Source organism: Triticum aestivum, chromosome 7B (genome assembly GCF_018294505.1).
Source record: "Triticum aestivum cultivar Chinese Spring chromosome 7B, IWGSC CS RefSeq v2.1, whole genome shotgun sequence".
Lineage (NCBI taxonomy): Eukaryota > Viridiplantae > Streptophyta > Magnoliopsida > Poales > Poaceae > Triticum > Triticum aestivum.
This window is the reverse complement of record NC_057813.1, coordinates 511,243,453-511,259,667: the sequence shown is the minus strand read 5'-3', so window position 1 is coordinate 511,259,667 and position 16,215 is coordinate 511,243,453. Positions and strand designations below refer to the sequence as shown.

Sequence of the window (16,215 nt, the reverse complement as noted above, 5' to 3'; positions counted from 1 at the left end):
CTTCCAAAAATAACTTCTCCAGTTGATTTCGTTCCGTTTTGACTCCGTCCGATATTCCTTTTCCTCGAAACACTGAAATAGGCATAAAACAGCAAATCTGGGCTGGGCCTCCGGTTAATAGGTTAGTCCCAAAAATAATATAAAAGTGGATAATAAAGCCCAATATTGCCTAAAACAGTAGATAAAGTAGCATGGAGCAATCAAAAATTATAGATACGTTGGAGACGTATCATTGCGGCACCTGCTAGCACATATAATTGCATCCATCAATTCCACACTTACAAGAAATTTTGATTATTTTTTCACAACAACTATAATTTTTCACTTTTCTACACTGATTACTTCATTTTTTATAGCAGGTAACATTTTTGGAGTAACCAGCGTATGGGAGTACAACATCGATAGTTCCTATCAACCTCATTTCATGAACAACATTTCTTATCAAAAAATTCTGGTGGCAATAATGTAAATCAACACATGGTATTCTTGTAGTGTTTTAGCACCTTTGGTTCTGAGTTTTCCTGGTAAATTGTAATGAATTAGCATGATAACTTGTTCTGACATGGGTTGGTTCAATATAAAAAGGATCTTTTTTTATGTTGAATAAGTGTTAAATGATGCTGATTACTCAACGCACACACTCTGGTAATCTATATTCAATCGAAATGGTAAGTCAGTTTTAATGAGAAATTTCATACATGTAGTTCTAGCATGCTTCAAAAAAGATAGCTTGATAAAGTGATGATAATAACCTGCATGTTTTTATGTTGGTAACTTAATGATTAGGTAACTCAATGATGTAATCTGTAGGTAGGAACATGGATCAATTTTACCAACTTTTTTGGCTGTAAAAGAGAAAAATTTAGTCAATCTTTTGTTGGTAACCTTACTGAATTTGAGTGGTAACTCAATTACAACCGAGGAATTACACACATGCAGTAAAAGTACTACCTTTTTTTGCATCCTTTTGGCTTTCTTGTTTAGTTCTTGTTGTTCTTTTCTCATGTTTTTTCCTCCTTGATTTTATTGGTATGAAATGTAAATACAGCATATGTATAGAGGTTGAATCACTTACCTCCTTTCTTTTTTGCCTGATTATGATGAAATTGAGACGAACTGATGTATTTCTCCTTTCTCCTGGTAGCATGCGATAACCCTTGTGATGTTGTTGTGGTAAACCGAGCCCTCTCTCAAATCCTTGCGTTTGGTGGTGTTTTTCGTGGTTTTTTTGTTGGATCAGATCTGGGGTGGAGGTCGCCGGCAATGGAGGCGCGTTGGGGAGAGAGGAGAGAACTGATCGAGGCAGGTGGCTGTTTCTTGCAATGGAGGTAATAAATAGGTTTTGGGGTGGTAAGTCACGTGCGGGAGGGGGGAGGTGGGCCAAAGGGGATGTGTTCTCTATCTTGGGCCTCATGCGTTGCGCATGGTGGGCCTCATGAAAGCAGGCTGGTTCGTGGGTGGATCTGCCGAAGTGGGTCACACGCGGGAGGGACGCGGTTCTACGACCGTGCGGATTTGTCGCTAACCAACAGTCGACTGGTGGTTAGTCGCGTCCTTTTGTTTAACGAAGAACTGTAGCCTAGACCAACTCCAACGGGCCGACCCAAACATATGGCGATTTTGTCCGCTTTTGTTCGTTTGGGTCGGCCAGACAGACACGAATGTCCGCTTCCGCGTCTGGGTTGGCGCATGCGCCCAACGTTGGCCCGACCCATTTTGACGGTGCGAGAAAAAAAGAGAGTGCATGCATACTTAAAATAAAAACAACAGTAATTAAACATTGAAGCCAGCCAGGAAGGCCAGTGAGAGTCCAGCGTCCACATTTGCATTAAAGAAAACTAAAAACAACCTAAACTACTAGGCGGCGCACTGCCCTAGGCGTCGGCGTCGTCGTCCTCAGGGTCGGTGAGGTCGATGAGCGTCGGCGCAGGGCCGACCCAGGGGAACGTCGCGTTTCAGAGGCCGTTCATGTCGGGCGCGGGCTGTGCCACCGCGGGGGGCTGTGCGGCCGCCTGTGCCGCCGCGGTCTGGCGCGCCTCCTCCTCGGCCTCGCGCTGCTCATCCTCGAGATCGCGCTCGAGCATCTCGAGGTACTCGCCGTGGCGGCGCTCCTCGGCCAGCCATCACTGGCGCCACATCTCGAGATACACCGCCTCCTGTGCTGGTGTCGCCCCCACCCAGACCGGTGGCGCGCTGAACCACTTGCACGGGCCACCGACGGCAGGACGCAGTCGCCCACCGCGGAGAGGGCAATGGCCTGCGCCATGGCCGCCTCGTACGCCGCCGCCTCTTCCTCGACCGCCTCCGTCCTGCGCCGCACAATCGGCTTAAAAAGGACGACCGCCATCGCTGACGCGTGGGCCTGAGATCATAAATTAAGTTGACCAGGTAGGCCACGGGTAGTTGGACGACCACCAGGTGGGGACCGGCGGACACTGAGAAGACGCGCGTGGCGTCCGTTCCACGTCCGCGCCGACGCATTTGGGGCGCAAATTTCGGCCGCAAATGCGTCGGCGCGGACGCGAAGCGGACACGATTTGGATTTGGATCGGCGCATTGGGCCTCCTATTTTGTTCGTGCCGATACAAACGAACGGCAGCAGACGAAATGGGTCGCCCCATTGAAGTTTTTTTCTTCGAAAAGGGGGGACTCCCCAGTCTCTGCACCAGAACGATGCATTCGGCCAACTTTATTAAAAAGCAAATAGGTTCAACAAAGGTCTTAAAGTTGTAATGAAAGTAAAAAAAACTCACATAGAGCCTATAAAGAAGTAACCATAGCGCCACAACCGGTCGGCATAAACAAGATAAGGAAACTAATTGCCTATCCTATTACATGACCGCCATCCAAATCGGTTAAAGATATCGCGTGCTACCATCTCCCAACGGATAGATCCAGTAACCAAACGCTCTCTGGGCTCCGTCGGAGTAAGTAGCAACTACGTACGGATCAATGCAGTGGCTCCGAAGATAACCTGCAAAAAATGAAGTTACTCTTAGCTGCATGATGAAGGCTCCGCTTTATTGCTTGGTGTCACACCAACTTCAATTTCGAAGTGGCGCTAAAGATTACACCTGCATCTCTTACCATGAGTCCATGAGCGTCAAGGAAAGACGCAAATAAAAATTCCCACGATAGTCTCTACTCCTAATTGACGACTTGATGAATAGTCCACGCGGTTTATTTTTACTGGTTTATTTTCGTCATTCTCTCACCTCCGTTTTATTTTCGTTATCCTCCCACCTCCGTTAACTCACTATCCTTCTGCGAAACAAATCGGTGCCAAAAAAACCCAACGATCGCTCCCTCTCTCTCTCCCTCCCGCTGCGACCCCTCCTCTCGATCCACCCCCTCCCGCTGCGACCTCTCTCTTTCCCTCTTTCTCCCACTCTGCCGCCGCCCCGCCTCCTGCTCCGCCGCCGAGAGGCTATCGAGGAGCCGGCATCGATATCCGAGAGGAGCCGCCACGCTAATCCCGCTCCCCCTTTTTCCACGTCTTCGTCTTCATGATTGTCCTGCGTTCAGTCTCCGTGGTGCCACCGAGGACGAGACGCGGTCGGCTGTGCGAGGGCAAATCGAAAGAGGCCGGAAACGGGATCGGTGGCGGCCTACTCATCTCCCGCTCTGCCGGGGACAAGAGCAGTGTCGGCCAGGCCTGGAAGGGCCTCTCCTCTCCACACCACCAGACCGATGCCGCCAATCCCGTCCAACCGCATCTTTCCCACACCACCAGATCGATGTCGCCTCCCTATTCCACCCTTGCAACGAGAAGGGTCGCATGACGTCCCCTGATGGCGTCTTGGACAGCCCCTTTGGCTCGTATGCGCATGATGTTTCGTATAGCAGCGGCGCCGCCACCCATGCGTTCAGGTTCTGGCACCTGGATAGAAAAACGGTAAGCATCTCATGATCCATCCAGAGTTCACGAAATTTCACTGGTTTCTATGATTTAGTATTGCACATGCAACAGTTTCAGAATCCGAGGAAAACTAGCCTGCTGCTTCTACTTACCCGACTTCTTCAGGTTAGTTGGATGGCTTGGATCGCTAATAAATTGAGAGAGTCGGTCTATGCATTTTTAGTTGCTGAACTTGTGATAACACTAGCAGCCTTATCTTAATTGTATTTTTAATCCTAGCTGATTACTTACCACGCATTGTATTTTTTTTAGTGTTCGGGTATATTTCTTGCCAATGACCAAAATATATGGATTGGTAAGTATGCTCTACTAAAACCAGATAGGAAAAATACTTGAAAAATAACTGCACTGTGAATAGTTGAAATAACTGACGGGATTATCTTGTGTTCTGAATATATTGTCTGAAACAAGTGATTTTTGGGCCGCCCAAAGTATCAACTTCTGATGATTTATTAGAGCCCTTAAGTTGTTTTGCTCAACCCATAGGAAGATGTTCTAATTAAGTTGCTTGTGATTTGATACATTATGTCTCTTCTGAGGTTGTAGGAACCAGTTACATGTTCTCTGAACTTCTTGCTGATATTCCATATGGCTCCAAGTCCAACATATGGTTGCTAGGCAAGTATTCAAATCTAATTAACATTTCGTTGCATGTGTTGCTCGCGTTATTCTCTTGGCTAAACATCTGCAATTTTCAGGTTGCTGCATCTATGAGATGACTTCGCTGAATCATGGATTCAAAGCATTTCTAGGTAGCTATGTTGTCATGCTCTTTAAGTTACAGTTCCTTCTTTCCCGCAAAAATAAAAGAAAAAATTACAGTTCCTTGTTGTAAGTTGTAATATATGATGTTTCACCAAAAGATGTATGTCAGATGATGTTTTTTCATAACATGATACGCAATATGCAGACACTGATAAACAAGATAAACAAGTCTGTTTTTTTAGATATAAACAAGTCTGTTGTTGCTCCTCTACCGACTATATTTTCGGGTGCATTCTAAGCACTTGTAATGCATTAACTTGTACCGTGTTCTTGTGAGCTATTCATGACACATCTGAAATTTTTATAGTATATTTATTTAAGTCATTCAGTAGGGGACTCTAAAGCATGTTGCGCAGAAGTCCATATCACAGATCAAGTGTGTCATTTTCATAGAGCATATTTATTTTATTTTTATATAAATGAATATACTCTTGTTTCTGCACTCATTTACGCACCACATTGTCTCATATTGATTGGGATTTTCATGCAGTTTGATGTAGTACATATTTTTCTTTAAAAAATGTGATCATTGTTTGATGTAGTATACTACATAACCAGGTAAGATTATCCATCTTTTCTTTGATAATATATTAAGTACTCTTTTGATGTAGTACTCTTTTGTGCTCTCTGTCAAGGCGTCGTGATGGCAAGAAGTCCAGGTAAGATTATCCATCTTTTCTTTGCTAATATTAAGTTTCTTAGCTAATGTCCTCCTAGCCTAGAGCATGTTCATCTGACTAATCAAGCTAACGCAAACCACTTGAATATGAAGTACACTTACCACAATTTGCTATGTGCTGACTTAAGTTTTCCTTTTAGTAAAAGAAACATGTCGTTTTTTTTGCGGTTTATGGCTTCCTGCTCAGTGTAAAACCATAAGGATCTCTATTCCTAATGTCTCACTTGGTATGATAGCCTCCACGGTTTTATTTCGTCTCCCACTTTCGTTTGGTTTATTTGTCGGGTTTTTTTTCGTCTCCACTTCCCCCTACGCACGCACAAAAAAACTCCACCCCCGCACGAAACTCCGCTCCTCTCGATCCCGATCTCTCTGGCCGTCGACCGTCTTCCTTCTCCACCCGGCGCTGCCGTCACATCGGAGGCGCCGGCCTGACCTGGATCCCTTAGAAGACAGGTTTGGACCATCCCTCGATGCCTTGCTCTGCCCCGATCTGCTAGAAAGGCAGGCGGCAACGGGGATTGGAGAGAGGAGACGAGAGGAAGGAGGCTGATCGCAGATAGACGGGATGTTTTCGGTTGGGAGTAATACGAGAACGACAGCTGGAAGGCTGGACGGCATTGGATGGAAGGGAGAGCGGGAGAGACAGGGTGGGCATGAGGTGACGAGGTTAGTTTGGTTGCCAGGGAGGTTGAGGGAGACAAGCCGCCGTATAGCTTTTTGTAGCCGATGGCATGTGTGCTTGCTTGCTGATGTGCGCTTGTTGCTATTGCTGCTTCGCATGTGTGTGTGGTGTGCCCCTGCCGCTGTGCGCTTGCTGTCATTACTGAGTGTGTGTGTGTTCTATGCGCCTGCTGCCGCGCTGTCTGATAAAATCGCATGCACTTCTTTTTGTTTTACTGAATAATTCATGACCACTCTTGAACAAAAGCCACCTGAACTTAGTTTGAGCTCTCATGGTGTTAAATGAAGCATGATTTTAGCAAGCTGAACAATGCTTCTGATTTCCTAACTTAACAGGAAATTTTCATTTCTGTTTGTATTGTTCCAATCAGTTTTTTACACTATTATGTAATCGCCATGCGTATATATCAAGTGATTACAACATCTTGATTATTATTTTTATGATTATTTCTTTTCTCATATTGCTGATCGACGATCTTCCTGCAGATTTCAATGTTGACTTGAATCCTGTTATGAGTTGATCAAGATATCTGCTATGTTCTGATGCAATCACTGATTAATTTGACAGAGAGAACGGCATGGCGGCAAAAGTAACGAGATGTGGTGTTCCAACTATAAGTGCCTAAATTGTCTTTACTATATGTCCATAATTGTAGTTTTCCAACTACTGAATCTTTGATCAAGTGGTTGTTTAATTCATATGTATCACAACTATTAAATTAATTAATTTTTTAGCTATATTATAGTTTGAGCCGAGGGCTTCTTACAATTCTTAATGCTACTAATTTACACTTGCTAGATTCATTTTCTCACATGAGTTTGTTTAGAGAAGGGTATTTGATAAATGAGTTTAGATCACTCTTATACTAGATGGATTGACACATACCAAAGATTGATCCCAAGCAGAACTACAATCTGTTCATGGATTACCCGCAGGCCCGCATTCTAATTAACCAACAACATTGGGCAACCTCGACATAATCAACGACTACACAGAGGCTGTGAAGAAGTTTGGATACGAGATCGACGACGTAGCTAGACGGGTGAGCGAGCTTTATTGTAAGTGATTTGTACACTTGGGACTAACACTATTTAATTGATGCTTTGTTTGATTGTGAAATTGTATAATTGAAGTACTAAGTTTTGTTTGGATTTTGTAGAAGCAGTTTACAAATTTGGTTGGGTGGCTTAGATTTTTTTATCCACTATTTAACTAAACAAAAAATATATAAATCTTACAACATGCACTATGCGAGAGAACCAGTATAGAACTAGATCTGAAGCCATAAATTTATCTTGATTAATATTGTACCCCTGTTGAAAGTATCTTTTGTGTGTCTTAGAATTCAGCAAATTAGTATGAATATTTCTAGAAACAATTTTATACCTAAACACTCGGCTTGGTTGCAGATTATTGGTAAAGAAGAACTGGCTACAAATTAGTATGAATTCCGACAAGGGTGTCAGGGAACTGCTGCAAATTAGTATGAATTCCGACAAGGGTGTCAGGGAACTGGCTGCAAATTAGCAAATTAGTATGACCTCCACATAGCTATGATATTGCTTAAACCGACTGTAACAACTAGATTCTCGTCAATACCTATGTTAATTTTTAGAAAGGGTCAGGTTTGGGAAATCCATGAACGAGAAGTTATATAGAAGGCTTCACAATGGCGACGTATTTCATTGTTTTCAGATGTCCCATATGCCTGGAAAGGAAATAGCAGAGGGTTTTCAATGGTGGAAATAGGTAGTGGTATTAATCTATTCACTCACACTCCAGTTGGAATGATCGTATTGCATGACTGAAGCATGGTTTTCTCTTCTCTACTTGTAACATTCAGAATCTAAAATAATATCACCTGAACACACGGTGAGTATGTGTAGAGCAAAGCGAGGGGAGAAACACAAACCAAAAGGACTCTAGGTGTTGCAATGCTATGCAAACAGATACCTTGTAGATTGCATGCTCATGCTAGGCAGAATAGCCTCATATATGTCAGCCTTCTTCCAGGCAAACATTGTTTGATATATTAACTTTCTATACTTGCTCTTTGGGATTCAGTACATTATTGAATATACATCAGTTCATTCTGCGCTTTTACAAATGTAGTTTTGGAAAATCACACACAAACTATTCAGTTTCTTACTCCTCATCAACCGAATGCAGTTCTGTAAGCTAACCGGATCAGCTAATGTTTTCTTTAAGTTCTTTTTTGAGTGCCGACAGAGCATAACGCTTGAAGATATGGAGGCGTCAAACCTGTGCCGACCCCCTCTTGGTGATGCCTCTAACGGAGCCCCTCTTGGCGACATCTCTAATGTTGATCATCATTCCCGAATGACTCCAGTGCCAATGCCAGGTAATTGCGAGCATAATCTCTTATTATTTATCACAATGAGCATACATATAGTTGATGAGGTTTTTCTACTGTTACTAAATGGTTGTAACATTTGTAGCCTCACTCGACCTTACCCTGTATGGATCTCACTGCGAAAGGGTAAATCTTGCTAGCAACACCAACATAGCAAGGAAAAATAAACGACCAATACAAAAAATGCCAGTCGCTGCCATCTTAGCGGCATCTCCACTATCGATTAACTCCCCAAATGCAGTCCAGGTATAATCGCACGACACAACCAAAAGGGCAATTCTTAATGTCTAATGTCTGGAGGTACTCTTCACTAGTTTTAATTGTCTTTCTACTCATTTTAGTAAAGATTGTTCCACAGGAAATATCGCAGACCACGACATCTAACCATAACATGCCAGATACGGTTCATGATGATGGGGAACATAACAGGACCTCATCAACAGAAAGAAGGTGCATTCTAAACGCGCGGAGAAGAGCAACTTGTAAGGAGCAAAAAGAAAAGGAAAGTACATCACTCCCAGCCTGACGGACAAACGTATTTATGAACATGATGCATTGACGGGACGGTTAAAAATCACAAAAGGTAAATGTGTCCCCAATTTTGTCTGATTACATACTTGATAAATCGCTTCTTCTTAAAGTTGTTACTGCTGCTGCTGATGGATCCACTTAATGAATTAAACTAACCATTTGTTTTGGATTGTACATGAGCTACCATTGTGGTACATCTACTAATATATTTTTTGGTAGTTTTGTTTGTATGTGAACGTTCTATACATGCCATATACTATGAAAGAACAGTATGTACATGCCGTATATTTGTTTGTGTCACAGACTTTCATGTCTTAGTCTGATCCTATCATTCTCCCTATATCTCGTTCAAAGACATCCATGTGAACCTATATGTCGTGGAAGTGCATATGTACTTCTCAATTGTTATAGAGAACGAAAACTGGGTGGCATGTGTTATCATAAGTTATGTATAATCATTTAGGGAAATATCAAAATTTAAAAATCCCATGAGTTGGGAATAGGGAAATTCAAGTAGGTAGGAAGTACTGACATACCAAGTAATAATAAAGAATAGCACCCTGTAGCTACAAAATCACAATCATTTGTTCAAAGATCTGAACTCAATTCACCCTGAAAAATAATTACTCAGCTTAATTAAGTCAGACTGCATGATAGTCGGATGGGACAAAAGCAATACTGAAGCAAATAGGCAAACTAATGAGTAAGCCAAATGCAAAATCAAAGAGAGATTATCTCTACAAAGCAGATGATATGGGAAAACAGGACCAACTGCAAGGAGATGAAAAATCACAAGTAACAGTTAATAGCGTCTACAAATTAACAGCTACTATAAGTAAGTATTTACCATTCATTCGTTCCTAATCAAAAGAATCTGTGTGAAGGTTTTTGAGCTATGACTTAAATTTGTTCTGAAGAACATGATAGTAGAGATTCATGCATTTTCAATGGACATGATAAACCTAATATGGAGAGAGATTATCCTATACCTAAATCAGAGGGGCGTAGTTCTGAGGAAATTTTCCTACACCTAAATCAGAGACTGTAGTCCTGAACAAATTAACCCAACACCTTGTATTTCACTACAGTTGCAAACTGGGTGTTTTGATGTGAGATTCACTCAGCGTGAACAATGGATATTAAGTGATTTGGTTTACTACTAAACAGTCGGATCAATGCTCAAATCTGAAGTTTGCTATGGGTGTAAAACAGAGAACAACTGTGGATCACTTAATTCACTCCTTTCGGCCGTACCTACCGCCGTCGTCGCGCAGACCTCCTGAGAACGGCCTCCTGCTAGCCTTGCCAATGCAAGCCTCCCTGTGCATCTCACCGCATCAGAATTAATTGGCGCACTTGCTCCTGTCCAAACTACACCAGTCGCTGCCGCAACCCACAAGCACATGGCGATGAGAACTGAAACGAAGCAAACGAGCAGAGTGGAAGGAGGAGGGGGAGGAGGAGGGGGCGTACACAGAGGCGGGGCCATTTCGCCGTTGTGGCGGTCTTGGAGCCTGACGGGGGCGCGGGCGACCTGTCTGCCGTCGGGAACGTCGAGCCGCGACGCGACCTGTTGGCGCCGGATCCCCAATAGCGTCCCCATCGCCGGCACATCCATCCCCGCCGCCGCGTGCCGTCCTCCACCTCCTGCCCCCTCGATCCATCAATTTGATGTCCTCAACATAGTCGTGGAGCCAGTGCTGAAGTGTCCACTCTGGCACAGCCAAGAACGCACCAGTGAAGGTAGGCATTGAGGAGGGAAGGAAGGAAGGGCATGTGGAGCGAGGCGTAACTAGAGATTGAAGCAGCCTCCGTGGCGGCTGGGCGAGGCCGAATCCGGCTTGCATGCTCCCTCCCGATGCTTTCATCCATGCTTCCACTTCATCCTACGGCTGTTTTTTTTTCCTTTTCTTTTTTTAATCTAATCATCTCCCCCCTAATTTTAAGGGGTGGGTCGGGTCTTATTTTGTTCCAATCAAATCAAGCCACGTACGCGGAAGTACAGATGGGCACACGCGCGGGGAGCAGGCAAGTCTTGTCCGGCGAGGCCGTGGGAGCGGATGAGAATGGGGCTAGCAGAGTGAGGGGAATGGAGTGACGGAGTGGCTTGTCGGTGAGATTTTTTTGAGGGGTCGGTGAGAAAATCCAGCTACTGCCAAGTACTCCGTACAAATCCAGCTAAAGCCCAAGGCAGTTTACCTATTAAGGCTGACTGTGTCCATGGATGCCTTAAGTTTTTATTTTATTTTTTGAGCAAAGGATGCCTTTAGTTGAAAAATAAAGCTCTCTGTATTCCGGGTCCATATAGCCAGGTACTCGTTCTTTGTTTTTTGGGGTCAAAAAGATCGGTTGACTGGTTGCCAAATATCTTTACCTATAATTTTCAAAAAATCTCTTGAAATATATGCCCTATGATTGGTCAAGAAATTCCAATCGAAAATCAAAATTGTGGAATGTAACTCACTTATCATAAATTTATATGTACATTGGTTTCTGGGTCCTCTTTTATAATTTTTAGACTGAATGATGATAAATTCACTTGAAAGTTAAAATGTGGGTTACATCAATTATGTTTTATTACTAAGTGTACATACGATATTTGTGGCAACAGTCATATTCCACACATGACACACGCGTTGTGAATTACAATTATATTTTTATCGATCAGTGTCTCTATGTCAAAAAAGTTGCCCGTGACAACGCACGGGCAGTCTACTAGTAAATAGTAAAACATAAGAAGGAAGCATTCCCAAGTAGACTACAAAATTACATCTGCACCTGTTCCATAAAGATGTAAATAAAACATAAGAAGGAAGCGTTCCCACGCAACGAACAAACAAGTACTCTCTCGGTCTCATAATGTAAGACTTTTTTTATATTATTGTAGTGTTAAAAATGTCCTATATTATGAGACGGAGGGAGTAAATCAGCAACCGTCACCAACACTAGAAAAGTTAAATTATCAGAGTGTCTCCGGTACCCACCCCCAGTTACACCATCATCGGAGCACGATAGAAAGCGACCGTGCAACTCGTTTATTTCTCTGCCGAGACGCCACCTCCACTTGGTTTACAACGCCATACGTACCGTACCGTAGCGTGAAGCAAAGCGCTGGTGAACGGTGACAGTCTAGAGCTGTAACGTGCTCCCTCAAAAAAAAAAAAAGAGCTGTAACGTGCACGCTTCCGATCCACTGTTCCTTCCACCCTTCGCTCGCTAGCTGCTGCGTCGGTCGCATGGTGCCCTGCGCGAAGCGCCGGAGCCGTGCCGTTTCATCCCTTTTCTTCCCTTCTTTTTTGAAGGAAAGTTTCATCCCTTTTCCGGTGTTTGTTTCCTTCCGCAGCGTCACGCCACGATGTGGCACGGAAAATGGCAGTTTTGTTGTATAGGCTACTAGGGTCAGAGAGTCGTACTCTCTCTGCCTCATAACATAAGATGTTTTTGCAAGCTGGGGAGTACATTTTTACAAAGTTTAGGAACGTAAAAAAGACAAGGGCAAAGGTATCTGCAAATCATTGTTCATCTTCTATGGTGCTCCAGACCGCCCTTGCTGATCAGACTGAGTTGCTTCAAGGCTGGCAGGCACGAATTGAGAGCTTCCTGGAGCGCGCAGAGGCTGCTTTGAGTAGGCTCTTCCTTGTGCCGGCTATGTTGCAGGCCACGCTACAACCTCTTGGTGTGGCAGTTGTTGACTCCACGGAGGACCGGGGGACAGAGCCCTATGGTTGTTTCTCTCCTCGTGTTCGGGACAATTCACCATCGGTGTCTGCTTCTTCCGTTGTGTTGCCTCCCGCTGTGGGCGAGTCCATTGTCGGGCTTGCGGCTCCGGTGTTGCAACTCATGCCCGAGCTTCGGGATATATGTTCGAACCTTGCTTCGCCTTTGTCCTTGGAGCGATTGGAGGTGGACTCGTCGACGACGTTGTGTAAGGAACATGTTTCATCTCTATCATGTGAGCAACTAAAGGTGTCGAAGTCAATTGTGTCGTTGGTTCCTGCGGTGGAGGATGTTCTGTCGGTGGTTCCTCGGGTCGATGATGTTGATGCTGCCGGTTGGTTGGTGCCTGCTCCTATGAGCCCCTTGGTTGACGACAACGACACGAAGAAATTCAATGAGTTTTATGATTTTCTTGACAAATGGGTGGCTCAACAGCCGACATCTGGCAAGACAAGTGACCTTGTAAAGAAGATGCCAAGTAAGGAGAAACTAAAGAAGAAGAAAAACAAGAAGTGTGGCGCCATCCGAAAGGCGTCTGTGGTTTCATGATGGAGGGTGGTCAGTTTTCGTTAGTGTACTTGTTAGGAGTTTCATTGTGTTCTTCAAGTGTTGAGGGTTGCGGTTGTTGTTTGTATAAAGGGCCGCTTAAGCGGTTTTGGTGTTTCCTACTTTGCGAGTAGTCCGAATTTGGGAGTCTGTATCGGTTTTCGCCCGGTTTTTCGTAAATTAACTGGGCAATTCTCTTCTTCTTAATTAATCGTTGAGGCAAATATTTTTGCCTCCGTTTCGAAAAAAAATTATGTCAACGCACTGATGATGAACACATGGCATGTGGCAAGCTAATAATACGCATACATGTGCATTTGTTTCTTTACTATGGGCGTGTTTGGTTGCTTTCACTGGCGGGCCTGGCTCAGAGGGGAAAAACGAGCCAGGCTGAGCAGGGCCAGGGTAAGCAAAAACAGGGTCAAAAACGTAGATGACCAGTTGATTGGTTGCCTGCATTAGGTCTTGTCATCGAGATGCAACTTTCACCCGGCGTTTGGTTGCATACATGCATATGATTAGGAGTTAACAACAAAGCTTAACACCCACCAGGTTTGGCATCTCATTTCGTCGAACACGTTGGGCACGCCGGAGGTTCCTCTGCCCATCCGAGCCGTGGCTCACGCCGACGAGCGCCGCGGAGAAGGTGCGCAGCACGACGGAGTTGAGGATGAGCGCGGTGAACTTCTGCTTGTTGACGAAGTAGGAGAAGATGGCGTGGAAGGAGAGCTGCGTAGACTGCAGTCCTCACCTGCTCTGCTGCTACCTCCATGACCACTTCACCAGTTAGCCAGTTGCCGAAGCGAGCGCCAAGCACGAGACCGGCAATGATGAGCTTGACGCTCCCTTCCTCCTCCTTCTCCTCTTCATCCATGTCGCTGCCGCGGAGGCCTCGGAGGAGCGTCTGCGCGTCACCCCCACCTTGGTCCAGTGCCACCTGTCGCAGGCGCAGGCAAACTCCGCCACCGCGCTCTCCCTCCTCGCCAAGCTCCCCCTCCGCCACCGCTCCGCCGGAGTGTTCGCCCGTGGGCTCTACTTCCGGTACGCCACGCCGTTCTAGTGCCGCGAGTGCCCAGCCGCCACGGCCAGGAAGCTCGCCGACGCCTGGGGCACCCGCGGCCGGCGCGCTGGCGTCTGGATGGACGCCTGCTTCGCGTCCTACGCCGACACCAACCCGTCCTCGCCCATTTACGATGGCTTCCGCGCGCGCGTCATCACCGGCGCCAATGCGCTCGCCACCAGCTCGTCGTCCGAGCTGCAGAACCTCATCGACCTGGCCTCGCGCGGTAGTCGGCGCGGGCGGGGGACTCCTGCTGCTGGGACCTTGTCGCGTGGCGCGACGGCGTGGCCGGCGCCGTCGTCAACTTTGACTGCTACCTGCGCTCTGCCTCGTCGCCTTGAGCCCTGCGGCCGGTAACCTGGAGCTCCACCTCACGTCCGTGCTTGACCAGGCCACCACGGGCAACCTGCTCGCCTTCGCGCTCGATGGCGCCGGTGAGCGGCGGCTGCTTGAGCGGGAAGGACGGCACGGATGAGCGCCCGGGAGGAGGAGAGCTGCTAGAAGGAAGGACAGGTGGGTGCGGGCGGTGCGGCGCCGGCCTGCGGGCGCGCGGGGAGGGGAGTGGCGGAGCTGCAGGGAGTAAAGGGAGAGAGGGGATTGAGGATTAGGAAGAGAGAGGGATTAACAAGTCTCCAGAGAGCCACCTACGTGCGCCTCGCTGCATCGCTTGGGCCTGGCTCTCGGGAAACTGCCGATTCAGCCGTTCCCAACGGGCCAGGCCCAGGGGTGCTTTAAGAATCGTGCTATGCGGGCTCAACAGTGTATGCGGGCAACCAAACAACTGAGGTCCAAAAAGATGCTGCATCGTGCGGGCCTGGTTGGGCTCGATGCAGCCAACCAAACTCGCCCTATACTACTACTAGAACTTAAGAGAAGGAGAAGGTATCTCAACGCACCAATAGCGTCCTTGCTCCGGTCTTCACTGAAGCCGACAACGGCGGCGCCCGAGGGTGCCATGATCTTTCTTGGATGTGTCATCATGGAGGTGCTCCTCCTTCTATCCATGGCTTTGGCTCCGGAGGGAAACCTCAGATCCGCTGGATTGGGTGATGGAGGCGTCTTAGCGTCTTTCTCTTTTTAGGGGGCATCGTCTCGGAGCCGGCTACGATTGAGAGGCTGGTGAATGGTGGCATCTTCGCCATTGATGGCGGTATCTTCGCCGCGTGGTTTGCTGAGGCGGGGCACTGGTTTCTGTTTGGCAATGATGATGGCGTCGAGAGGAGCTTGGGTCGCGGCATGGTCTTCGGTGGTCGGTTCTTCCCGGCGTGTCCAAAGTGCTCTCCCGTGGTTGCTTGGTTGCTTTGAAGTCGGAGCTGCGTTTGAGCGAGCCCATATGGTTACGATGACAGACACTCGGCGGTCATGTGCGGAGGGCACGGTCGGTGCAAGTCCTGCTTATTTCCCTTCTGTTGTTCGTCGTCGAAGTCGGAGTTGTCGGTTGCTTGCGCGTGTGGCCATCTGTTGGCATGTGTCGTCGTGGATTCTGTTCCATGTCGGTGGCCAGGTTAGCCGGTGGTGCCCATGTCATGTGGGTTGTGTTGTATCGGTTTTAGCCCTATTTTTCATCAGTTAACCGGGCAATTCTCTTCTTCTTAATCAGTGAAAATGGCAAGCCTTTTGGCTCCTTTAAAAAGAACAGTGAACGTGGCCACGCTTGTACTCTTGACTCACGGTAACAGCTAGCATGAGACATGTTGAGTATGTATTTTGTATTGCACGTGTATTGAAGTTGTAACCCACCTCCTAGTCTTATATAGTTGAGGTAAAGGCTTTTTCTGTATTATATATACGTGTATCAGCACCCCATCAATACAACATTATTATATTGCAAACTATCTCGTCTACATGGTATCAGTTTTTTAGGTTACTTTCGTCGCTTCCGCTCCGCCGCCGTCGCTGCCGCGCCTCCCGTCGCGCGCGCCGCCGCCGCTCCTCATCT

General features: G+C 46.4%; 1 protein-coding gene across 11 annotated transcripts; it reads right to left on the bottom strand.

Annotated features, from left to right (window-relative positions):
- Positions 1-2,602: 2,602 nt before the first annotated feature.
- LOC123160847 (uncharacterized) lies at positions 2,603-10,812 on the bottom strand. Of its 11 annotated transcripts, none has more exons than XR_006480415.1 (4): positions 10,427-10,812; positions 10,212-10,336; positions 9,490-9,565; positions 2,603-2,974 (listed from the first exon to the last, which is right to left on the bottom strand). XR_006480415.1 is itself a non-coding variant. In XM_044578697.1 (3 exons), exons 1-3 carry the CDS (start codon positions 10,569-10,571, stop codon positions 2,856-2,858), a joined length of 393 nt encoding a protein of 130 aa, XP_044434632.1. In that variant the 5' UTR covers positions 10,572-10,807; the 3' UTR covers positions 2,610-2,855. The 11 variants fall into 11 exon arrangements, 7 of the variants coding, with proteins under 7 accessions (XP_044434632.1, XP_044434634.1, XP_044434631.1 ...); XR_006480413.1 differs by having other exon boundaries at positions 10,208-10,336; positions 10,427-10,811; XR_006480414.1 differs by lacking the exon at positions 2,603-2,974 and adding an exon at positions 2,982-3,880 and having other exon boundaries at positions 10,208-10,336.
- Between the last annotated feature and the right edge of the window lie 5,403 nt (positions 10,813-16,215).

Excerpts from the sequence above, each read along its gene's own strand:
- LOC123160847 (XM_044578696.1), bottom strand. The coding sequence starts at position 10,571 with ATGGATGTGCCGGCGATGGGGACGCTATTGGGGATCCGGCGCCAACAG. Across the intron at positions 10,337-10,426 it reads CGAAATGGCCCCGCCTCTGT|CGACTGGTGTAGTTTGGACA; the intron begins GTACGCCCCCTC and ends GGGTTGCGGCAG. Across the intron at positions 3,881-10,211 it reads AGGTCTGCGCGACGACGGCG|GTGCCAGAACCTGAACGCAT; the intron begins GTAGGTACGGCC and ends TTTTCTATCCAG.